This window comes from Lepidochelys kempii, chromosome 21 (genome assembly GCF_965140285.1).
Source record: "Lepidochelys kempii isolate rLepKem1 chromosome 21, rLepKem1.hap1, whole genome shotgun sequence".
NCBI classification, from domain to species: Eukaryota; Metazoa; Chordata; order Testudines; family Cheloniidae; genus Lepidochelys; species Lepidochelys kempii.
Window position 1 is genome coordinate 7002649 of NC_136400.1, and position 24936 is coordinate 7027584.

General features: G+C 50.4%; 1 protein-coding gene across 3 annotated transcripts in view; it reads right to left on the minus strand.

The window, feature by feature from the left end:
* Positions 1-16570: 16570 nt before the first annotated feature.
* Positions 16571-24936, minus strand: part of TMCC2 (transmembrane and coiled-coil domain family 2) — a 74700-nt gene continuing 66334 nt past the window's right edge. For all 3 annotated transcript variants that reach the window (XM_078849814.1, XM_078849816.1, XM_078849815.1), the window contains one exon: positions 16571-24636. In XM_078849814.1, coding sequence (XP_078705940.1) covers positions 24325-24636 — 312 coding nt within the window. In that variant the 3' untranslated portion in view covers positions 16571-24324. The remainder of the gene's footprint in view (positions 24637-24936) is intronic.

A 24936-nucleotide genomic window follows, 5' to 3' on the forward strand; every position in this document is an offset into this window, starting at 1 on the left:
TTGTAAATCCATCAAAATTCCCCTGGAGACAGCAATGGAATGCAAAGCATGTTATCCTTGGTACCAGCTCTTTCTTTTTACTAAGCTTGCCCAAGCTGGCGGGGTGGGGAGGGGATTCCTCGACGTCTGGGATCTCAAAGTCTCTCTCTTTGATGCTGTCTGTCCTGTGCTTGCGCCCCCGCCACACACATGCAGGTCTCTTGCCCCCCGCCCCCTTCCTGCTTCTTGGGATGCAGGCTGCTGAGCAGTGAAAGAAAGAAAACTCCCCTTCCCAGTTCGGACTTTTACAGGTTTCATATCACTGAAATGTCTCTGTGATAAACAGGTCAAGGTCTCAGCCCTCCTCCCTCCCTCCCTGCTGGTACAGTAACCCCAAACAAGGGGTCAGGCTCCTCCACTGCCTCGCACCTCGCTGGGATTTGCTAATGTTACCAGACCACAATGCCCCGCTCTCGGGGGTGGTGGCATTTTTACACAGGTAAACAACCACACAAGGAGCGAGGCAGGGGAGAATCAGGCCCAGTTCGCCCCTCAGGAGCAAGGGACTGCCCTCAAGCGCCACACAGAGGGGAGGAAAGTGCTTCTGGAAGCTTTGCCTCCCCCCAGTGCTGGAAGGTGATGTGCAGTGTGACAGGAGCGCTTGGGGTTGCTGCCTGCACAGCACAGAGGAGAGGCTGCTCCGGTAGGTCTGCTAGGGGCACATCTTCACTGCAACACCTCCAGTTAGTCTGGCGCTGACTGGAGGGATAGACAGACGAGCTGGGTTGCAGAGATTTTTAAGGCGCAGCATTGGGTGGGAATGGGGGAGCTGGCACATTATTTTACTGTCTGACCTAAATGCAGCTGGAAAACTGACAGTATAGTCTTATCAAGATGAATCACTGGATTATTCATCTCCATTAAATGTAATTACCTCTTAGATACAAGTCCTATTCATTATGTTTTTTCACAAGCTCATTGCACTGAAGGGTAATTACACACACAAAACATGTTCTCCTTGTAACATAGGCAAGGGGCAGGCCAGCACCAATGACTGACCAAGCCTTTAGCGGACGAAATCAGTTCTTCCTGTCCACTCCCTACTCGCATACTACGGGGGAACATGCTCTGGAAACAATACCTTGCATGTATATTGCACTTTCCATCGCATTTCACTTTTTCAGACCTGACATAGGGATCACTGCAGCCAGCGCTGGGGTGGAACAAGGCAGCTGTTTAATAGCACAGCGCAACACTACAGAAAAGTTTAGAACAGGACATGAAGAAGAATGCCTTATCTCAATGGAACTGCAGAGGGAATCTCGGTTGGCAGAATGTAGTTACCCACCTTGAATTTTCAGAGTAGCAGCCGTGTTAGTTTGTATTCACAAAAAGAAAAGGAGGACTTGTGGCACCTTAGAGACTAACCAATTTATTTGAGCATGAGCTTTCGTGAGCTACAGCTCACTTCATCGGATGCATACCGTGGAAATTGAATTGGTTCAGATCACCAAAGTTCATGACCCTACTTCTGCAAAAAGTGCTATGGGATCTTTGCTGGTCACATGCAGTTAGCATCTTGGTTCTGTATCCCTCCTGAAAGATGGCACTGTAACATTGGCCACTGCATGCTCTGTCCTACAGCTTGGCCTGCCTCCTGTATCAACTATTGCTGATGAAATAGGCTCTTTGAAAGGCAGCCCCCCCAGCACCATGCTGGGTCATTGGCTAAATATGGACTCAAAAGGTGTCACCTCACCACCAATTGCTGCAGACCCCTGGGTTTTTTTCCTTTGAGGGCCGTATACAGATCAAGGTAAAGACTCTGTATAAGCTCTGATGAGCTCACACTCCCAGGAGGTGCATGTGGCAGACAGAATAAAAGTGGAGCGGGTGATGAACTTAGATCACAGTGGGCCAAATCCTGCCCTTTTTTACATCAGTGTAAATCCAGTTTAATTCCATCATAGTCCAGTAAGGTTGCTCCAGCTTTTGACAGGTGTAACTGGGTAGAATTTGGCTCATTATCTTGATTCACTGGTGATTAAGCAGGCAGTCTTGGCTGTGCATTTTAGGAGAAAGACGAGCATTGTATTCAAGCCACATTCAGGTCTCAGGAGCTAAGATGGAAATCCACAAAAGGTGAAACTAATTTAAGCCACTGTCTAGCCTATCGTTAAAGGCAATTTGATCTTGTAACCATTATATGTAATACTTGCTAGTCTCCCACCAAGGCAAAACAGGACTATTGTAACCCCCCACTGGTAGATCTCTTGGACTTTGCAGTGCTGTTGCATGATCGATCAGGAGCATGCTTCAAACAGAGCTCAGGCCTGTCTGTACTGTCAAGAACCAGCCATGTCAGGCTGTGCTGAAACGAGGCCCCCCCAGCGTGGTAGTTTTGATAGTGTAGATGGGGCTTTAGAGGAAAGCCAGAATAGCAGCTAATGCACCCATCACACACTCTCTATTGCCCTGTCTTCCCGGTCTTATTGGAAAAACCCGGGAAGTGGGCGGGCGCAAGCCCACCCACTGCTAAAGGTCCCTCCCCCAGCCTAGCGGGAGGGACCACTGGACCCAGGGACCAACTGATTACGGAGGACAACTAATGAAAAACAGGGATCGGGGTGAAGGTCAGAGGTTCAAAATGAGGAGAGCGGATGGGGACACCGAGCAGAGAACCCCGGACAGCGCCCACTGCTCACCTGGCCAGGCCCATCTGTGAGTTGGTTGGCTAAGGCTCTGTCTACACAGGCAAGTGGCAGAAAAAACTTTTGTCGTTCAGAGATGTTAAAAAAACAGCCCCCGAAAAACACAAGTTTTGTTGACAACAAGCGCCAGAGTGAACAGCGCGTTGTCGGCAGGAGCACTCTCCTGCCGACAACGCTAACGCCGCTCATTGGGGGTGGAAGTTTCTGTTGGCAGGAGAGGTCTCTCCTGCTGGCAAACAGCAGCTACACTGCGTGCCCTATAGGGGCATGGCTGTCGCGGCGCGGACATGTCGCTAAAAGCTGCATAGTGTAGACAGAGCCTGAGACACAGTTAAATGGGCTAATCCTGGGGAAGTGTGTCAGATGTGCTTGGACCGAGATAATCCAGTGCTGCATTTGTGACCTACGGCACTGTGGTAGCTCATTAACAAATGCCGATATTTTGTTGTCGTTTATAAAGTCATACTTGGGAATTCATGCCTGGTCATTTGCTACGTGGGATAGTAGGCTAGTGGACAAAAATATCTTTCTGCCAACAAGATCTAGTCTCTTGGTGTCTTTGTCCAAAGGGTTGGACCAAAGCTGGTGCAGCCTGTTTCACTCCATGGCCACCTGGACCACGAAGGAGTTGGGATTAGGGAGGGAAAACAAGGATTTTGCCCCTTTGGAGGGCACAAAGCACTTCTTCTCAGCCTTCTTTGAGATTGGGCCACAAGTGGCAGGTGTGCACCAAATCTCTTTAGCAGGATCCAATATATCCTCGTTACTAGGGAGCCCTGCTTTGGAAGGAACCTAGCCTGGAGAATATCCAGGAGATCCAGGAGATAGTGGGTAGGTTCCTGAACCTCCTCTAGTAGGAGGTGAAGAAATTCAGCGATCCTTTTCAGAAGGTCTAAATACTGCCTGTGTTCATCTGGTGGCGAGGGAGAGGCCAGTGTCTGCCTCATCCGGGCAGGCAGAAGAAGGCACTACCAGTGGATCTGCCGGTACTTGGTGTACCGGCGGCTCCTCCTCAACCAAGTGCTCCTGCGGGGACTGTGGCTCCTTGCTGAGAGCAATGGCCAGCGTCCTCATAATCTGGTGCCTGAAAGTACAGATCCCAGGGCCCCAATAAGGTCAGTGGACAGGATGATAAGAGTAGGGAGATGGGCCCAAGGCTGGAGGATACCATTGGTCCTTTGGCCAAAAGTGCAGTTCATGAGGGCACCAAGACATCTGGGTGGATCTGGAAGCCATGCCAGGGCTGGTAGCTTTCCACCAGATCACCACGGAACCACTAGTACTGGCCCCTGTTCATCTGCAGAATAGGAGTCCTCTGACTCTACTGTGGGAGCTGATGGTACCAAGTGTGCCCTGTCTGACCATGAGTCCTTTATTGCTGGGTCGACAGATGCTCTGGGGCTGGGACTGTCTTTTTGTTATAGGTGTGTACAGCACCTTGCACAACAGGACTCTGGGGCCTCCAGGTGCTACCATAAGACGAATGAACACAACCAATAAGAATTAACCCCCTTCCCCCCCTATGAGTATGTTGTTGACAGTCAATTGTTTCTTAATGAAAGTGACAGGCAGCCCCATTAAAGATCAGGCTTTTCACCTGCACAACCCGCATGGATTACACAAGGAGCAGGTGATAACAGGCTTATTAAATGGCATCCAAAGGTGCCCTGGGGATCTCCGGAGTTCATGTGGCACCGAGGGGATTGTGAGTGAACGTTGTGCGGTGTGTGCTTGGAGTCAGAGTAGATAACCATGCACGCTCTCAGGGTTGCTGGGATGCGTGGCAGCAGCCCACCGCTGTGTGAGGCTTTGCATGACAAAGCTAATAGTGGCAGGAAATTTATGAAAGGGGGCAAAGAATTGAAATCAGGAGGGTCAGCAGAAATGGAGGAGTTTCACAACCAGATGGCAATTGCACTTGGTGTGGATACCATCATTCCAGCTCTCTTTATTTTATTCCTTCTTTTTCCCAGTCTCTGTCTCACCCCCCTTCCTTCCCTCCTGTTTCTCTGTTACAGTCCCTTCCCTCCTTCTCTGCTTTTGTCCCCCCTGCTCTCTCCTTCCCTTGACCTAGCATCAATTCCCATCACAGCCCAGAACTCGCTCTTTTGTGCTGAGACTGGGGAAGGCGTCTGTCTGGCTTATCCTATTGAAAGTGTCTTGAATGCTCCTGTTTCCACTAAACAGTGGGGGGAAAGGCCTGGGACAAGTCCCTGGGAACTGCCTGGCAGTGGCAGCCCTTCGTGGAAGCATCCTCTGTTAACAACCATGCACAATAATCTCACATGGGCAGGGAGCACAGAGGACAGAGGGAGCAGCAGCCTCAACCTGGTCCCTCCTGTTTGAGGCCTGTGTGCTCCTCGGCGGGGGATTTGCATGCTTAACCTACTGCCAGCACCGGCTCCTGCTGCCACGACAAGGGCTCTGCCTAGAGACGTCCTTTTGGGACTTTTCCAGCTACCTTGGACCGGCCCCACGAGCCTGATGCTGCTGAGGAGCCCCAAGGCTCCACCCATTTGGGGCTCCTGTGCCCCCCGTGATGTGGCTCTGCAGCAGCCCTTGTTTGCCTCCTCAGGGGCTCCGTTCCTGTCCCAGACCTGAGAGCCCTGTCACTCTGAGTTATCCCGCTTTCAACAGAGGAATGGGCACCCAGCTGCAGCTGTTACATAAGGTGCAATTAGCGACGCAGGCCAGGGAGGTTTGAATGGCATTAAGGAATTCTACACAGGGTGACGTCAAAGCCTCCCCGCTCCCCCCTGCCGCAGGGACAAAGGGGCCCGTTATGAGCCAGCCTGGACCCGCTGAGTGAATGTGGCCGCTGAGAATGCAAGTCATTAGGAAGCCTGGAGATGCACAGGCTGAAGCAGAGGAATTCTTCTGAGGACAAGCTAAATAAAACAATGGGCACATCAGGGCTTTTCAGACAGGGCCTGGCGCCCCTCTGCCCCGACGGTGCATGTTCAGAATGTCATTTGTCACCCTCTGTTGGCTGCGTGGGGCTGCTGGCTGGGTGAAAGCAGTTTGGGGGATTTCAGGCTGGCTGCCAGCGGACAGGTGATCGCATTGCAGACAGAACCCCTGCCTGGCTGTGTCAGCAAAGAGGCCAAGTCCTGAATGGGACCTGGAGACTGAGCTTTCCCTCTTATCCCTCTGGGGCAGGTTGGAGGCACATTGGTGGGAGTAGCTGTCCCTTGCTGACACCTCTGCTGGGTGAGCAGAGGCCTTCAGCCCTCTACGGAGTCAGCCTGTGCCTTTCACATGAGCACCAAGGCCCTGATCCAGCAAAGCACTTAAGTGCTTGGTTCCCTTAAGTCAGTGGGACTTTTCAAAGGGCTGACATGAATCCTACCTAGCCCTTTACAAAGGAGGTCGGTATCCTTATTCCCATTTTACAGATGGGGAAACTAAGGTACGGGGTGGGGAAGTGACTCTCCCAAGGTCACCTAGCAGGCCAGTGGCAGAGCTTGGATTATAACCCAGGGCCCCTGAGCTCCGGCCCTGTGCTCTATAATACACCCAAACTTCAAAGCTTAAATGTAAGCATGTGCGTTAGCACTTTGCTGGGCTGGGGTTAAATTAGCACACTTACTTTAAAAAAAAACGACAACAAAAACCCAGAGCAGCAGCTGCAGATTCACTTGCCCTGATTGGTGCAATGACAAAGGCTCCTGTTCTGAAGGCTTCAGGTCATAAAAAGCTCCCCCAGCTGAGGTCAGGAACAAATTCCCACCGGTGGTGTAGCCTTGCACTACTGAGTGCTTTCTGGAAGCCTTACGCTTTGCCCTGAAATATCCACCACCAGCACTGATCGCTCCGGCCTGGACCCAAGGCTGGAAAATGCTGCAAGGAAACCCTAAGAAGCTCTGAGACCCTGGGAGCTACAGGGAATGGTGAGGAACCAGCCTGTGTGAGCCTGTTGAGATGCCAAGAATGCTGGAGAGCACAGAGACTGAGGCAACCCTGAGGCCAACCTTGAAGGCCTGGAAGACACCCAAGAGTGAGACAAGATTTGGAAACAGGTGGTATCAAGGGACCAGGAATGCAAGCTGGGCCAGGTGCTGCCAGACAACCACCGGCTTCTCAGCATTATGATTATTATTTGTATTACCATAGCACCTAGGAGGCCTAATCATGGACCAGGACCCCATTGTGCTAGGCGCTGTACAAACAGAGACCAAAAACCACTGGCCTCTCAGCACGCTCAGTAAAGATCTCTCTCCTACAACTCTGTATGCCTGAACCACTACCCAGTGAGAGACATTCATCCCTGCCTCCAGCGTCATCTTCACTATGAGCTCCTTTGTGCTGGCCAGCTGCCATGTGAAAACATGCCATATTAACCATATTAATCTGCCCTTGATTGTCTTCCTCCACTTGCCACCTGTTCTGCCATTGCCAAATAGCCACATTGGAGAGCAAGATGCAGCCTCCCTCATACGCAGCAAGTTCTCTGTGCACTGGGCTGGCAGAGAAGACCAAACCGTAACCTGAGCATGTGGTTTTACAGAGCTGCACAGTGGAGGAAGAGCTGGGGTGGACGGGCCGAGTCTCAAGCCAGGAAGCTAGTTTATAAATTAATCTGGTGCAGCTGCTACTGGAATCCTGTGTCCGATCCTGACGCCCTCAATTCAAGAAGGAGGTTGATGAAGTGGAGACAGTTCAGAGAAGAGCCATGAGAATGATTATAGGGGCTCTGATCCCCTGAAAATCAGAGCCTGGGGGGGCCTAAATACTGAAGCACCCAAACTCAGTGACTGCTCTTGAAAACATTGGCCAGAGACCATTTATTGCAGTGGTTCACCTGGGGGTTGAGCCCTCCCCACCGGTCCATGCGGTGGTATATTTTGAGAAGAAAGCAGTGGGGGGGGCTTAGTGGGGTGGCAAGGGCAGCTGGTATGTGAGAGGAGTCTCACCTAATAGAACAAGGCACAGAACAAAAAAAACTGGAGGAACGCTGATTTATTGAAGATACTCATCTGACCAGCTGCTGTTTGGTTGACACGTAGCCCTCACACAACACTGGGATTGCTCAGCAGCCATTTCCCAGCCCCTTCACCTGTACAAGCTACTCCATGTGTGGGATTTCTCATACTCAGAGCCTGCATCGTACGATTCTCGATCTTCATTCTGCTACATCCTTTAATTCTAAGCATCTTCTCTGCTTCTTCTCCTTATGCCCAGCATTCCAGACACAAGAGAAGAGAAGCAAGATCCGTTAATGATGCCTCTGACACCCAATGGAAGGACAGCGATGGTGTAGGATACATGCTCCCCTGATCCTGAGTCACTGCCAGAGGGGAAGACAAACAATCCAGCCTCCCCGCAACAGGAAGTCTAGTGATCAGTGCTGCTTTTGTCATATGAGCATGAATCACCAGGGTTTAACAGCTTTGCGTGATTTCACAGAATTATAGAAGTTACAGATATTAGGGTCCATCTATTCCCTCCCCAGTGCAGGATTGGTCCCCACTGGCCTGTCTATTCTCCAGCACTTGATCCAGATCTGTTTTTAATGTCCCAAGGAATGGGGCTCCCAACCTTTCTGATAGATCCCACCGTCATGACCATCCCTTAATTTCCTCTATTCTTTTCCCTGCAGATCCTGTATTTCTTGCCCTAACCCGTCATGGTGTATTGCTGTGAGTTGTTAAACAGCTTCCGTGCTCCACCCCAGTGGTGGCTGGAGTGATGGCTGTGTTTAATCTGCATAAGCCTGTTAAGTATGTTGAGATCCATTCAGGATGAAAGCTTATAAGCATTCCTGTAAATCCAAACTGTTGTTATTGCTACTCTCACTTGTCTGTAATTTCTCCCCAGAGGAGCAGAGCACCTTTAATCATTCTCGTGGCTCTTCTCTGAACCAATTCATAACTGGGTCCCTGATCCCGTCAGATTCTAGCTTGTGGGCAGCTGGGTATGAGATTTTCATCATGAGCTTCTTTGAAACCAGACTCTCTGCAAGAATTGCTGGCAGGGTTGACAATAGCAACACTTTGCATTTACGGAGCATCTTCCATCCAAAGATCAGAGAACACTTTACAAAGGAGGTCAATATCATAACCCCCAATTTTAGAGCTGGGAAAACTGAGGAACAGGGAGGTGTCTTTGCTCACAGCACACATCAAGTCAGTGGAAGAGTTCTAAAGAGGAACCAGGAGTCGCCTGCTCTAACCATTAGACCACACTCCCTCCAAGAGCTGAGCATAGGATCCAGGAGTCCTGGCACCCAGCCCCGTGCACTGAACAGGAGAGATCTCTTCCAGTGCAATTTATCGTCAACACGGAATGGCAAGCAACTCTGCCACAATCCCATTTCCGCCCACTCCTATGCATTCCCTCTGCAAAACCCTGGGGGAGGAGCCGGAGGCAGCAGCCGCCCGCTCTTTAGACGTGTTTTGGAAGAAAAACAGCAAGGAGCTCAGGCTTAGGAGCAGCAGTGAAATATCTGTGGTGAACATTTCAACAGCAGAACTGTCTGCTTCCCCACCCCCAGCATCACAGGAATAACAGAGCATCCCCTGGGGGTCACCAGGGTAAGCCACCCAGGCAGGGGAAGCCAGTTCATGCAGAATCCAGAGGGCCTCACCTATGCCCTTTGTTAGCCATAGGCACATAGGATTTACCATGCCATGCAGAGGCCACTACCTGATGGTTCAGAAGGTGGCCCTGCCCATAATGCACTGGGGCAATTGTGCAGCCCTGTGTTTGGCATGTAGGTAGGTGAGATGGGGCACACATGTTCGCTCCTCATCCCTGCTGTGGCCTGATGAGGCCATCCAGCCCTGGGTCTACACCTGGGCCCAAAGGGACGTGTCCCTGCTGAAGTGGGCACAGGGGAGTTCTGTCTGTGGTAGAAGTGATCTCCTGGCCCTTCATGAGAATGCCCCGGGAGGTGCAAGTGTAACAGCCCTGGCCCTGACACTAGTCCCTGCTGCAGCTGGAAGGCAGCTTGAGCTGGGGTGGGGGCTCGGAAATGGCCCGAAGGGGGCAGCGGAGAGGCAGTTAGAGAAGGAGGAGGCAGAAGGAGGCAGCACTGGTCGAAAAGGGGATTGGCTGAGGAAGCTGGACAATGAAGCGCCGGGTGCAAGGAGCTCATCACGAGGGGCACAGAGCTCTGCCCAGTGGGGTTGCCCATTGGGGCACTGATAGCAGGAGATGGTTTGGGCGCCTGGGGCTGGCTCTCGTGGGTGGACCAGCTGGAAAGAGGCGCGGGCGTCACAGTGTTGAAGCCAAGGAGCATCGCAAGCCGGAGAGAGGGGAAGGCAGGACAGCTGGGGTGAAGCTGAGTGCAGCCAGGCAGAAGAGAAGTTGATTCCTCTTGGGGTGACAGCCAGGTGCTGAAAAACTTCGTTTCTGGTGATAGTAATTTACAGTTTATTGCCCTCCTAAGCGAGTATTTGATGTTACTCTATATTATTTATTGTGTACTATCCATCTATTCTTTCTATTCTGTTATTAGTTCTGACATATTTCTGGATTTTTCTTGTATAAAGTTGACAATGTTAAGGTTCTCTCCATTGTGTTGGTTTGCCCCTGCCTTTGCTCACGGTGGGCATAGGCTAGTCGAGGCTCGGGGCACCAGTCAATCCACCCTCTCCCACCACTCTCAATCAGCACTGTCACTGCCCCAGGGCTCTGGTCACCAAAGGGGCTGCCGTAAGAAGGGGGTCCCATGCGCAAAGACAAGCCCCTAGCTCCAGTTCTGCCCCTCTCTCTGATCCAGCATCCCTGTCAGGCGTGGAGCTTATCCCTGGCTCCTAGCCATGCTTCTGGGGAGCAAATACTTCTTCCACCCCATGTTCTCTTCTCGTTCCCTGCCTCGACTCCAACAGGCTCCCTCCATGGGCTCTCTTGCTGCTGGGGGTCACGCCATTGCAATGCTAGTTCCTCCCATGGGGAATCTCCCACAGCACCAGCCACCTGAGGGCACATCAGGAAACAGCAAGGCTGCCAACACTCCCCCATTATATTAGAAGTCCCTTATTTACATAAAACATTGCCTGTCTCCTACTCAGTCAGCACGGGCCCTCTTATATCCCATGTAATGCCCTAGTGCATGGGATCACTGCACCACTCAAACTTGGCCTGGTCACCCCCCATCCCAGTCATGGCAGAGGCTCTCACTTAGCTCCCGACATCCATGTGGAACTTGAACAGGAGCTGCAGCGGCTTCCTGGCCCAGCACCTGAGGCCCTGGGTTCTCTGCAGTGCCCCGGGCTGGGAAGAGCGAATCCATCCCGAGGAAGGACGGGGCAGGGAAGGGACTCACCCCCCCGAGGCTCCAATCAAGAGTGGGGCCATCTCAGGTCTGTCCCCCTATTTGAAATACACTGTGGGCCACCGCAGGAAGTGGAAGCAGGTGCAGAGTCTCCAAAGGGTTAACCTTCACGCCAGGGCGCTGCAGATCTTGATCCACTAATTGCACCCACCGAAAATGCACTGGGGCTAACCCAGGCACTGGGCAACCCCCGCGAGGAGGCAGATAGGGCGCTAGAGGCAATCACGGCCAGCACACGAGGGGAACGTTGCCCCTTAGCCACCGAGCCAAACACTCAAGCTGCGTCATAGCCAGCATAGGGCCAGCCCACCCCCTCCATCCCCAGAGGGATCTTCCAAAGCCCCCTTCTCAATGGCCAGGAGTGTCTCTGGACACTGCTGTTCTGCAGTGTGAAACAGAGAGTCAAAGGTGGAAGCTTGGCACCCTCTTGTGGTTAGAGCTGAGAAGCTTCTTTAAAAGTTCCTTTTTTCAAACCTGCCTTCACTGCCAGGCCCTTGGGAAACTAATTCCAGCCTGTACAGTCTGGGGTCCGCGGGCACTGGCTCACCCAGGCTGGTTTTCCAGGGAGCTGGCCTTAGAAAGCCCACCCCTGCTGCTCCTTCCCTTTGCACCCTCACCCTTCACATTGCCACCTTGAAATCAGCCCGATGATAGCCCTTGAGATGGGTGTGTATCCACCTAGCAGGTACAAACTGGCCAGAGGCAGGGCATACTTCCCACACTCTGCCACCCCAGCATGACCCACAGGGAACCCTTCCAGGGCTAAGAGGAGGGCTAAGTCTCCACGGCCCAGCTGTTCACTGGCCGCTCCAAGCAGAGTAACAGCAAAGAAGGCATTGTGATGGTGAAGGCCAAGAGTGGGGCTAGGGAGGAAGATGGAATTAGCCTGCTTGGAATGTGGGCAGGTGCCGGAGGTTAATAACCCCCCCCCGCATCATTCATGTCCCAGGATTTTCATTCCCATTGGAGGTCTGGCCCTTGGTTTTGCATTTCACCTGCAACTGGCCCCTCCAGCAGCGCAGCCCCGAACAACACGCTGGGTCTTTCATTCAGTACTGGCTCCAAGGGATGAGTGTAGCCAGCTGCCCTTTATTGCAGCTCCTTGGGGCGGGGGTGGTGGTAAACTAAGTCACCCCACTATGAGGGACCCCGGATTTGCTAGAGCCTGACAGTGGTTTCTTCTTTCCACACCATGGCATGTTCTAGTGTAGACAAGGTGCTGGTGTTTTGTTACTTGTTGTAAGTCTAGAGGCCATGGTGCAAAACTTGGAAAGAAAACTGGAAGAGGTAACTCAGGTTAGACAAGGCCTAAGGCACTCTGCTACTGCAGGGATCAGCAGCGTATGCGGGTGCAGCTAGGCCAGACTCCCAGTGTATTTAGCTTGGCAGCCCTGCCAGCCTTACATTGGCCTCCGTGTTCTTAGCCTTCCTTCTGGGTGAAAATCAACCCAGCGCAGAAGCCAGCCCAAGATATGAGCAGCTCTTGAGTTCCCACTTACACTGTTCATTAGTAGCTCACCGTTTCCTTGCATGCCCCTGTCTGTCTGTACCCATCTGTTGTCTCAGGCCTGCTTCTTAGATTGGAAAGTCTTTGGGGCAGTGACCAGCTTTTTGTTCTAGATTTATACAGCGCCTAGCACAATGGGGGGCTTGGTCCACACCTAGGTGCTAGCTCAATACAAATAAATAAAATAATGAATGTAAGTGCTCCAAACCAGTTTTAAATGGGGCTCGGTGCCTAGCCTCTCAGCACGGGGTGAATATCAACCGCACTAAAAGCGCTTAGGTCCAATTTTTCAACAGAAAATGAAAACCAAAGGGCCAAGGGAGCTCTTTTTAGAGATTTCAGACTTTGAAAGTTTATTCAATTTTTTTACAGCTATTTAATGGCATAAAATCTGACAATGGTACAGACACAGAGCCCCTCACCGCTTGCTCCTTGCCAACGATTCTTTTCGGCCGACTGGGCAAGGTGTGCTGAGCAGCCCAGCAGCAGGTGCCCGGTTCCACAGACCAGAACGGGGAAACCGAACAGGGGAGGGAATGAGGTGGGGGAGGAATTCCATGCCGCGCTCCAGCAACAGCCTGAAGATAAGATGAAAAAGCTTCCGATCGGGTGTCAGCCGCACAGAAATCACACACAGCAGAAACGCAAATGCTCTAAGATGCACCCAACTCCACCTCCCAGGGATGTCATATAAAGATCCTCAGCTCAGATCCTCAGCTGGTGTAAACTGGCACAGTGTAACTTCAGTGGCACGGATTTGCACCAGCTGAGGAGCTGGCCTGAGGCCGACGCTCTGGAAGCTCTGCCCAGGGCTGGAGGACAGGGGTTACTGTGTTCATTGGGCCACCTTTTTGGGGCTGTGCTGTGGGGAGGCATTTGCCCCTCTCAGCTTCACACCTCTATTCTTGCGTACCCTGTAGGCAGCTGCTGCCCACTTCCCCTCCTTCAAGGGCCCCCTCTCGTCTTCTTTGCCCCCCTCCACACTGCTCGCCTCACTTCCAACCTCTTCCCATTGCCCTGGGTTTGGTCTGCATTCCAGCATGAGCTCTTGGGGGCAGGCGCCATGCCCTTGGTATACATCCTCTGTCATGCCCCCAGCCTCTGTACACATGTTCATTAGCCAGGCTATAGTCCCTAGCTGCGAATCAAGTAGAAAACATGAGCTCCGGGAGACTGGCCCAGGGTAGGAAGTCATCCTGCACCCTCGAGGGGATGAAAGGCCTCCAGGGTACACTGCTCCATAGACACACGCCAGGAGGGACACATTGGGGGTGTGCTGGGTAACACATGCAGAGGTGCTGGCTGCCCGCTCGGGCCCTACAATGGAAGGGCAGCTCAAGCCTGGGGGTAGACCCTTTCCAGTTGGTGTCTAACCATTCATCTGCTCTCAGTCGAACATAGAAAATTGGCAGCCCCTCCCCGGGGCCTTCACGAGAGCCACTCCACCCAGAGAGCCAGCTTCTCGGCTGGTGTAAAGCCGTGCAATGCCACTAAGCTGCTAGAGTCAGCAACGCTCCATTGAAAGCAATGCAGCGGTGCTGATTTACACCAGCCAGTGAGTGCCAGGGGGCCACTGTTGCACAAAGGGAACCCATCACGCTCAGAGAGCAAATTAACCCCAGGCGGGATTGGCCTCTCCGCTGAGCTGGAGCCATCTCATCATCCCTTTGGCTGGCTGGGCATGAAAGTTCTCCAGTGGGGAGGGAAGGAATCACATCTGGAGCCCACTTGCCAACTCTCCACTGCCCTCCTCAAGCTGATTTCACATACAAGTAGCCTGGTAGGGAGAGGTCCTGCCCACGCACAACGCCCACCAGCACTCTCAGGGATACTACAGCACCTGCCCCAGGCACAGCAAGTGACTGCCGTCTCCCCCCCCCCAAGATTTGTAACTTGAGAGCCAGCCTGATTTGCTTCTCCAGCAATGGGAAGGGAGTGGGGAGCCCCTCATCACCTGATTTCCCTCTTTGGCCACAGGATCAGGCTGGGAGTGGGGGGAAGCTTGCCAGTCACTCCTTCTGGTAACGGATATGGAAACAACTCACTGTCTACTCTTCCACTCTAGCCATAGGCTGGAAGGGAAGAGGGCAGCAAGGAACAGGGGCCAGTTCACCCTCCAAGCCAGCAATGCCATCAGCTTGATTTGAAACATCAGGCCCCAAATCCCTGGTCTTGCTTGCTCAGCTGCTATTTCAGATTGCTTCGGTACTTTTCTAGGTCAGTGCAGGCAGCTGAAATCCAATCTGGGATTTGGCTACCTTATCGCTTTCCAGTGGTTAAGAAATAGCACAGGATCCCATAGCAGCTGAGCACCAAAACAGACCTAGCCTGTTGGATCTCTGCTCCTGCACGTGTGCAAAGGGGAACGTGGGCAGAGGCCCTGGCTGATTATGAACATGCGCCCCCCGTGATCCAGCCAACAACCTGTGAGGTTTATTCTCAGTGCAACATAAAAAGCTCTTAAATGCAGTTAACCAGGATGGTGCCTGGTTGGCCTTTCAGCAAGTTTTCAAAGTTTTCAAAGAGATGTTAAGAGTAACAAGAAGGGTTTCTTCAGGTATGTTGGCAACAAGAAGAAAGCCAAGGAAAGTGTGGGCCCCTTACTGAATGAGGGAAGCAACCTAGTGACAGAGGATGTGCAAAAAGCTAATGTACTCAATGCTTTTTTTGCCTCTGTCTTCACGAATGAGGTCAGCTCCCAGACTGCTGTGCTGGGCAACACAGCATGGGGAGTAGGTGGCCAGCCCTCTGTGGAGAAAGAAGTGGTTTGGGACTATTTAGAAAAGCTGGACGTGCACAAGTCCATGGGGCCGGATGCGTTGCATCCGAGAGTGCTAAAGGAATTGGCGGCTGTGATTGCAGAGCCATTGGCCATTATCTTTGAAAACTCATGGCGATCGGGGGAAGTCCCGGACGACTGGAAAAAGGCTAATGTAGTGCCAATCTTTAAAAAAGGGAAGAAGGAGGATCCTGTGAACTACCGGCCAGTCAGCCTCACCTCAGTCCCCAGAAAAATCATGGAGCAGGTCCTCAAGGAATCAGTCCTGAAGCACTTACACGAGAGAAAAGTGATCAGGAACAGTCAGCATGGATTCACCAAGGGAAGGTCATGCCTGACTAATCTAATCGCCTTCTATGATGAGATTACTGGTTCTGTGGATGAAGGGAAAGCAGTGGATGTATTGTTTCTTGACTTTAGCAAAGCTTTTGACACGGTCTCCCACAGTATTCTTGTCAGCAAGTTAAAGAAGTATGGGCTGGATGAATGCACTATAAGGTGGGTAGAAAGTTGGCTAGATTGTCAGGCTCAACAGGTAGTGATCAATGGCTCCATGTCTAGATGGCAGCCGGTATCAAGTGGAGTGCCCCAAGGGTCGGTCCTGGGGCCGGTTTTGTTCAATATCTTCATAATGATCTGGAGGATGGTGTGGATTGCACTCTCAGCAAATTTGCGGATGATACTAAACTAGGAGGAGTGGTAGATACGGTGGCAGGTAGGGATAGGATACAGAGGGACCTAGACAAATTGGAGGATTGGGCCAAAAGAAATCTGATGAGGTTCAACAAGGATAAGTGCAGGGTCCTGCACTTAGGACGGAAGAATCCAACACCGCTACAGACTAGGGACCGAATGGCTAGGCAGCAGTTCTGAGGAAAAGGACCTAGGGGTGACAGTGGACGAGAAGCTGGATATGAGTCAACAGTGTGCCGTTGTTGCCAAGAAGGCCAATGGCATTTTGGGATGTATAAGTAGGGGCATAGCCAGCAGATCGAGGGACGTGATCGTTCCCCTCTATTCAACATTGGTGAGGCCTCATCTGGAGTACTGTGTCCGGTTTTGGGCCCCACACTACAAGAAGGATGTGGAAAAATTGGAGAGAGTCCAGCGAAAGGCAACAAAAATGATTAGGGGTCTGGAACACATGACTTATGAGGAGAGGCTGAGGGAACTGGGATTGTTTAGTCTGCAGAAGAGAAGAATGAGGGGGGATTTGATAGCTGCTTTCAACTACCTGAGAGGTGGTTCCAGAGAGGATGGTTCTAGACTATTCTCAGTGGTAGAAGAGGACAGAACAAGGAGTAATGGTCTCAAGTTGCAGTGGGGGAGGTTTAGGTTGGATATTAGGAAAAACTTTTTCACTAGGAGGGTGGTGAAACACTGGAATGCGTTACCTAGGGAGGTGGTAGAATCTCCTTCCTTAGAAGTTTTTAAGGTCAGGCTTGACAAAGCCCTGCCTGGGATGATTTAATTGGGGATTGGTCCTGCTTTGAGCAGGGGGTTGGACTAGATGACTTTCTGAGGTCCCTTCCAACCCTGATATTCTATGATTCTGGTAACAAGGAAGGGAAAAATCCCTGAAGAACCATAGCAAAATCTTCACTCAAGTTCATCCTCCGAAGGTATAAAATGGCAGTCCCCCAGCGTGTGGGAAGTAGCTTTGCTAAACCAGAAGCCCCACGGTCCACAGAGAATGGCAAATGACACCTTCAGCGTGTCTCTTCCCGCACACCTCCATCGTCCTTTGAAATATTTTCTCATGCTTTTCCTTCCTTCCTTTCTTTTTTTGCTTTATCTTTTGGAAAACGCTCTCATCATAGGATATATTTTTTTAAAGTACTTTCCAATTTCAGAAAATTTTTTCGTTTCATTTAATTGGTTGGCTGGTTTTTACACATTTATTGGAAAAAGTTAACAAACAAAAACAAATAGTAGCAAGATGAAATCGAAGCTTCCCATGCATGGAAGTGCTGATGGGAAAGAGACAGTATATGACAGAGAGAGGTACAAGTGTCAAGCAACGACAATAAATACAGCCACACACGGCATCAGAAAGGGTCATGGTGCCGAGGGGAGCCGTGCCTCTTTCAGGGATGAGCAGCAAGGCTCGGGTCCTGATGATGCCTGCACCTGTTTAAGCCTGAGTAGTTCCCATTCACTTCTCCTGGGATTTTCAAAAGGACCTAAAAGAGTGAAGTTCTTGTCTCAGACGATGGGCCAGATTTTCAAAGGTGCAGGTAGGCGCCTACTGGAACTTACAAAAAAGCCTCAGTAGCTTAGAAATCAATGGGCGTTCGGCAGTTATTTTAAACAGACACTTTTGCAAACCACACAAGATGCCTATCCGCGTCTTTAGGCACCTGAAAATCTGGCCCCAAGCTCTTGGGGTAGGGCCTGTCCTTTCTTATGTATTTGGACTGCACCCAGCACACCGGGGTCCTGCCTATGAGCAGGGCCCTCAGGTGAACTGCAATGCAAATACATGACAAATAATAATCATGAAAAGTGCCTACTGCTGATGGAAATTCAAGGTGGTGGGGGGGTGCTAACGTCTCTGGAAATCACAGCTTTCAGTGGGACTCCTCACGGAAGTAAAGCTACTCATGTGCCTGTGTGGTTGTAGGCTCGGGACCCTTCTGTCCTTGCTGCTCGGTGGCATTTGTGCTGCAGTCACATGGATGATCAAGGTGAGCAGGGATGGGTTTGTGCACCTCAGTATTGGTAAACCCTGCGGTTCATTCACTGCACTGTTGAAATCCCTAGCACTAAACATATGATTCATGATATTGTTTGGTTTAATGTTTTCAGGTCTGATGCTGCAAATGATAACTAGCTGGCACGGGGTCTGTCCCATTGGCAGGAGGCTTTCCAGTGACTTCAGTGGGCTTTGGAGCAGGACCATTGTGATTATTACCATGAGCTTGCAATGGCTTGATGAGACCATCATGGTAATAACACTAAGCACAATGCTACCTAGCAGTTGTTTGGCAGGATCAGGCTCTTAGGGTGAAATTCACCCCTGTTCATAAAGGCTACAAACCACATAATGCCATGATTTAAACCCTGTTTTGAGGCTCTGAATAATGCCTCAACCTTGTGCTGGTGGGAATTTCACCCTTTGTTCTCCAAAGAACACTGTCAGATGACAAATATAAATGATAAAAAAAACAACAACAAAAGAGCAAATTCCTCATCCACGTCATTAACGATCCCCCCCAGGAGAATCACTTCTGAAACCATTTTTTTACACGCTAAATGGCTTTTTGCCATTTACACAGTCGTTCACTTTTTGCATTTGACTCCTCTTGCACAATGGAACCACAGTGGTCAGTTTAAACTGTTGGGGTTTTTTTTAGTCAGTTTCAATTCCTGGCTGTGAGGTTGGGTTGCAAAAACTGCAGGAAACTTTTAAGTTCTGCACAAAAAATCTGTTCTGGTAGAAATCACAAGAAAACCAATGAAACATTTCTGTAAAACTTGAAACAAAATCTAAATTTGGGGGCTGAAACTCCCCGCCAGTGTCCCCGAGACAGAATATTTGTGGAGTCTCAGGCCCAGATCCTGCAAATACTTAGGCGTGTGCCTAATTATATTCATGTAAGTTGTCCCATTAAGGTCAGTAGGAACAACTGAGTACAGTTACCTGTGTGCCAGGGTCGGGGCCACAGTCATTGAAGAACAGGGACATAAAACTGCCCCATAATATCTATTACAATCATTTTTAACATTTCAAAAGTTCTCTGCAATTTTTCCTAAAATAAACCATCTCCCCACCCTGGCAAATAACTGCAGCTCTTGCAGAACAAAATCAAGGCAAATATGCCCTGAAAATCCAGTGGACCCAGTCAGAGAGTCTGACACTGCCCTGATGTGTGACCATGGGCATGACAGTTGCCACGCTCTGTGCGTCTGTTTCCCCTCCCATCCTTTGTCTATTTAGATCATAAGCTCTCTGATGATCAGCACTGTCCCTCATTATGGGTATGTACAGCACCTGGCATCATGGGGTCCTGATCTCAGTTGGTTGTTACCATAACACATATAATGATATATTATAAAACAGACAGTGATAGGGAGTAGTACTACCCCTTTAAGCGACAGTCTGGAGTTTACAGCCAAGAAAGGCTGGGCACAATCAAGGAGCACCCTGCCCCACCCTTGTGGCTTGGCTACATAAACAGGAAAAGCCCAGTAGCTGGGCTGCTAAGAAAGAGAGGATCAGTAGCTATGTTGTCTGCTACAGATCCCCAGGTCACTAGCCTGTCATGGGTCCTAGAAACTTTGCTATTTCTGCATGTAAGTCTGGTTGCCCTGAAGTAAGGGTCTTATGATTGTGGTTAAGTGGTTCCTCCCTGATCTGGTGCCTCGGGAAAAGGGAGAAAGCCTGCCTCCCTCCTACAACATTAAGGGTATGTCTGTGCTCCAGCCACTTCTGGTGCTGCTGCTAAAGTGTAGACTGAAGTCTACACTGGATGTTAGGATGACCTAACAGGTGCTCAGCACTGTGACATTTTTCACAGCTCTGCATTGTGTAGCTTGGTTGACCTAACTTTTAAGTGTGGACTAGGACCTCTGGTGATGGGGGGTGATTTGGAGGCTTTCTTAAAAGGCCTTTTTTTTGTTAGTTTGGTTTTGGCCTCCCCCCATTCTTGAATCCTGTGCAGACCTGAGAAGATCTGTTTGCTCAAAACAGCTGTGGCTTGTCCTTTAAAAAGTGCTTAGAGATAGAGGGAAACCTGTCAGCCAAATGAAACTTGGGAAGCTCTACAGTGCAGCCTGATCACTACCACCAGGTTAGCAACCCTTCCACTCCATCTACTGCACCTCTTTGCCTTCTATGGCGTGTCTCTGACACTTAGATGGGTAGAGCCAGTGGTCAGCAATTGCCCATATCTCCATAAGGGAGAGCACAGGGCCTGATTCTGATTTTATACTGTTGTCAATTAGGAGCAGTCAGCGGACAAGTGGTGTAAGAGGAGATTTAGCCCCAGCCACCCAAGATGCTGCCTTGCATCTTGTCATAATTTGCACTTGAGTGGCACTTCCCCCTCACTTGGCGTGGATGTAAATGATGAGACACAGGGCAGCGCAGGGCAAGGGCGAATCAGGCCCTACACTTCCCAAGTCTAATCTCCACTACATTTTGCATTAAATACTTCCTCCCTTTATTTATCAACATGTCCCATCCCAGATTTAGTTCAGCCTCTAAATACTTCCGATGGTGTGTGTGAGGCACCTCTGCCAGCCACCTGAACGGTTGTCACCAAGTCTTTGAAACCCAATTCCTCCAGAGAAACAACCAGCCATTAAAATGCAGGAGAAGCAAGATATTCTTCTGTTTCTGCTACAGTGTGGGCAGGAACAGCAGAGCTATACTTTGACTCAGGTGGGCCTGGCTGCTGAGAAGTGGGTTTGGAGGGTAGCTTGGGAGTCCGCCTTGGAGTTGTTTTGCCTGTTCCCTGCTTTATAGCTCTGGTGCAGCTCATAATGCAGGAGACAAGGGGCGTAGCTGTGTGGAAGCAGTCAGAGACCACAGTGATCTGTGAACCACTGTTCCAGGTAGTAACACTGCCCCTGCAGCCTGTACAATGATACTGACAGTGATCGGATTAGGGATGGACAATGCTTTTAGTACGACAGACAGGCAGAAAGATCCCACAGATTCCCATCCATTGGGCAGCAGGAGAGTGGCTGATTGCAGGGAAATGCCTCATGCTCTGTCAGAGTTCTAGCTGCAGGAGGAGAGGATCAGGTCAACATGTGGGTCCTGAGGCATCAGGGAAATAGAGGGAATGGCTTATTGAGAGGGGGAGGAAACTTAATGGAGGGGTTAAAGGGCCCCTCTTCCTCTCCTTGCTCCTGGTGGAGCACACGTGACCTTGGCAGCAATAACTGGTGCTGCAGCCTAACTGAGACCCGACCCAGGAGTTAGTGGTCATCTTTGAAGAAGGGATGGTCCCCGCTTATCACCTTGCAGACCATGATCGCAAACTGGTTTTGCGCATGTAAAGAGCTGCTTGAGGGGTGGCCTGGTCCAGGGGGTAGGACATTGACGTAGGATGCAGGAAACCTGGATTCTATTACCTGGTGTGTCTCCTATTTAAACTGTAAGCTCTTTGGGGCAGGGACTTTCTTACTACATGTTAGTTTAGCACCCAGCACAATGGCGCCTGGACCTTGATTTGGGGCCTCTAGGTTTTACTGAAATAAAACAAAAATACCTTTGCAACGTCTTATTTACACTAGAGTGAAAAAACAATTGGGCCCCCTGAAAGGAGCTCAACCTTTTGTCTGATTAATCAGATCCCCTGCCTACTCCAGACTGGATGTTCCGTTGAAGTCTGTGGAGCTACCCCAGTGAAAGGGGAACCAGAACCTTGATTATTAGGCCCCAGTGCATGAAAGCATTTAAAGCATGTGCTTAGGACTGCCCTTCTCCAGGACAGCACTTAAGGGTGTGTTTAAATCCTACAGACTTCAAAGAGACTTTAGCAAGTGTTTAAAGTTGAGCATCTGCTTACATGCTGTCCTGAAGCAGGACACTTTCCTGAACCTGGGCCATAAGTTGTAGCCATTTGGAATTATCAGTGTATTAAGATTTCTGCCCCTCGGGTCTGAGAATATCAAACCTGGTGTCAATATATAAATTAGCTCGTCGTTTCCAACAGAATCCAAGTTTCCTTGGATAACTGATAAAATCAGGAATGTTAACTCTAGCTAAATCCTTACAAAAATACAAAATAAATAGGTCTATAGAAGAGAGGTTGGGGCTCACATCCCCCCAGTCTCCAAGAAGGCTCAGAGCATTGCTTGTACATTTCATGTGAGCTTTTCCAACAGAGGTCTCTGCAGTATACGGCTGATCATTCTAAAGAGCAGTCCCCACCACCTAACACCAAAGCCGAACATGGTGGGGTGTTATTTCAGGCGTGCCCCCTCCCACTGCCCAAATGTTCTAGGTCCAGCTCTTAACCAGGGGTGCCCAACTCCAATGGACGCTCGAGGTTCCTGGACCCAGTTCCAGGTGCTGGTATGAGTGGCAGAAATGCAGGAGCCAAGCTTAGGTGCCCATATTTGATAAGTGGACACCCCACATGTGTTCATCCTTCATAACCGGCATGGAAAAAGGCAAAAGGATGTCGGAGTTTTTGAACGGGCATTTGCAAATGTCTTGCAGGAAGGATTGCCATGAGGAGGGAAGCAATCTATCATCTAAAGAACTCCTGGGGTCTGATTCTCCACCGCGTTGCACCCTGTGCCGCCCTTCCCACGCTACATCAGAACAGGAACGTTCCACACCTACTCTGCACAGATGTGTCTGCACAACATGGGGGGAATCAGGCCCAATGCTTCCTCCTCCCAGTCCATCCACCCTCTAGTCATTTATTCTTTATCATGTATCCATTCTGGCAAAGGTGCAAGGATTATACACAGACCAAGATCTGGAATGGGAAATGCAAGCATGTCCTTTATCAGCCATGCTTCTTGCATATTGTTTGCAACAACCCTTGAATTACTGACCTTTGCATCATACAAATGGGATCCTTGCACTTCTGCCTATAGGAGCAATCCTAGCTAGGATTCATTGGTCAATGAAGTTAGACCAGGAATGAATTTCCTGGCTAGATCTTTACACTCCAAAGTCACAGCATATCCCCGGTGTTCAGCTGAGAAACCAAAAGATAGCATGGAGGAGCCCATACCACCTTCTAGGTGTCAAAGCCCAAGAAACAAGGGGAGAGACAATGCAGGCCATTTTCCTTTAACGGACAAAGGTGACTGGCTGTTCACCAAATTAGGACAATCCCTCCTTCCAAGCACTCAATCCTGCATTCCGTGCCACACCACCACATCCACTGACTTCTTTAGTACACCTGTAGAATTTCTGGCTGTGTCAGGAAAGCAGGAATGAGCCTCAAAGATACGAAAGGCCAAATTCTCTGTGACTGTAAACTGGAGCTAAACCCAGTTGCAACAGGAGAGGATGTGATTGTGTGTGTGTGTATGTATACATACACACACGCACATAAATATGAAACCATTCAAGAAACTTTTGAGACAACATGCTCTGTCTTTAGCAACATGGAGGCTGTGATAGCAGCTGCATTTTACCCCCACGCTCGATTCACAAATGGAAACAGAACCTCGAAATAAATTAAAACATGCGCACAACACTTTGCGTAGATCGTAAATTTCATAGGTGCAATGTTGGAAGGTCCACGTGTCCCTGAAGAGATCAAACAAAAGCCAAAGTAGGAAAAAAACTAACGCCAACCCACTGTGTTTCACCTGTGCCAGAAGTGTATGTGTTTTCTGATCAGAACCAGAACTGGTATCCGCTGGCCGTACGCCAATGATCAGCTGTGCAAAGGACGCCATCCTAATAATAAATAGCAACCCCAATTCTGTGTTCAGCTTGTCAGCTGTTTGGTAACAATGGGAATGAACAAGCGTCTGGTCTGGAGAAGCTGGTGTGATGTGTACATTCTGCTTCATCAAATATGCAAGCTCTCCCGGGAGCAGAAACATTAGAATATTCACTCTGAGCGCCACTTCTTCCTTTTGCTATTGATTTCTTTATTGCATCCCAGGTATGAGCTTTTCACCAGCCTTGTCTTTAAGAAAAAACCTCTCCTCTCGCTAGAGAAAGTTTCCCGGTGGCTGGGTTCAAAGGCAAACTCTGCTCTGGATACAAAGCTTTTAAATTACAGTCCCGGTGGCAGCTGGCATGTAAAGAAAGCCTCGTGCCCAGAGACTATTATGATAATGTCATTAAAAACAAACAAACAAACTAAGAACATGCCAGTTACAGGCTTCTTCCAAACTCTCCATCGCTCTCCCCATCCTCAACTCCCAGGGCTTCGCGGAGGAGTGAACAATTCTGGCGCAACAGCCCATGCTCCTGGCCACAATGAGGATGCAGGATGTGAATATGGATGGGTGCAGGGGGTGGGAAACCAGGCTGAACCGAATGAATGAAGACATTTTATGGAAGGTTCCAGTTTCTCCCCCACCCGCCAATCCCTTTCCTGTTTTCTCAGTAGGAAAATGGAATGCTGCCCCCAGGGAATCAGCTGGGGAGCAAAACATGCGCCAGGAAGTAAGCGATGGAGTCCCAGTGCTTCCAGAGGAGGAAGAGGAAGAGGAGCAGCAGGGTGGTGCTGAGGATGCGCATGCGGGTCTTCATGAGGGGCGTGATGAAGTTGGCGATGGTGGAGACGAAGACGAGCAGCACTGCCATGAGGGCCAGGATGACGTTGATGAATTTGCCTAGCAGGGCCCGGGCATTGGCGTTCTCCACCCCTTCCAGCTGCACCACCTGCTGCTGCTGCTGCTGGAGCTCCAGCTTGGTGACGCGGGTGAGGCACGACTCCACCGCTTCCTGCAGAGGTAGACGTGAACCACGGTTAGTTTGGCCGCAGGGTAGGACACCACAGCGTAGCGGCTACACTGTGCGGTAGAGAGTGCTGTCTGGTGGTTAGAACCAGGACTCCTGAGTTCTGTGCCTGTCTCCGTGAGGGAGGGAAGGCTGGTGGGTTAGAGCTGGGGACTGGGGAGCCAGGACTCCTGGGTTCCGTGCCTGTCTCCGTGAGGGAGGGGAGGTTGGTGGGGTAGAGCCAGGGACTGGAAAGCCAGGATGCCTGGGTTCGGTACCCAACTCAGTGAGGAAGTGTAGGTGAGA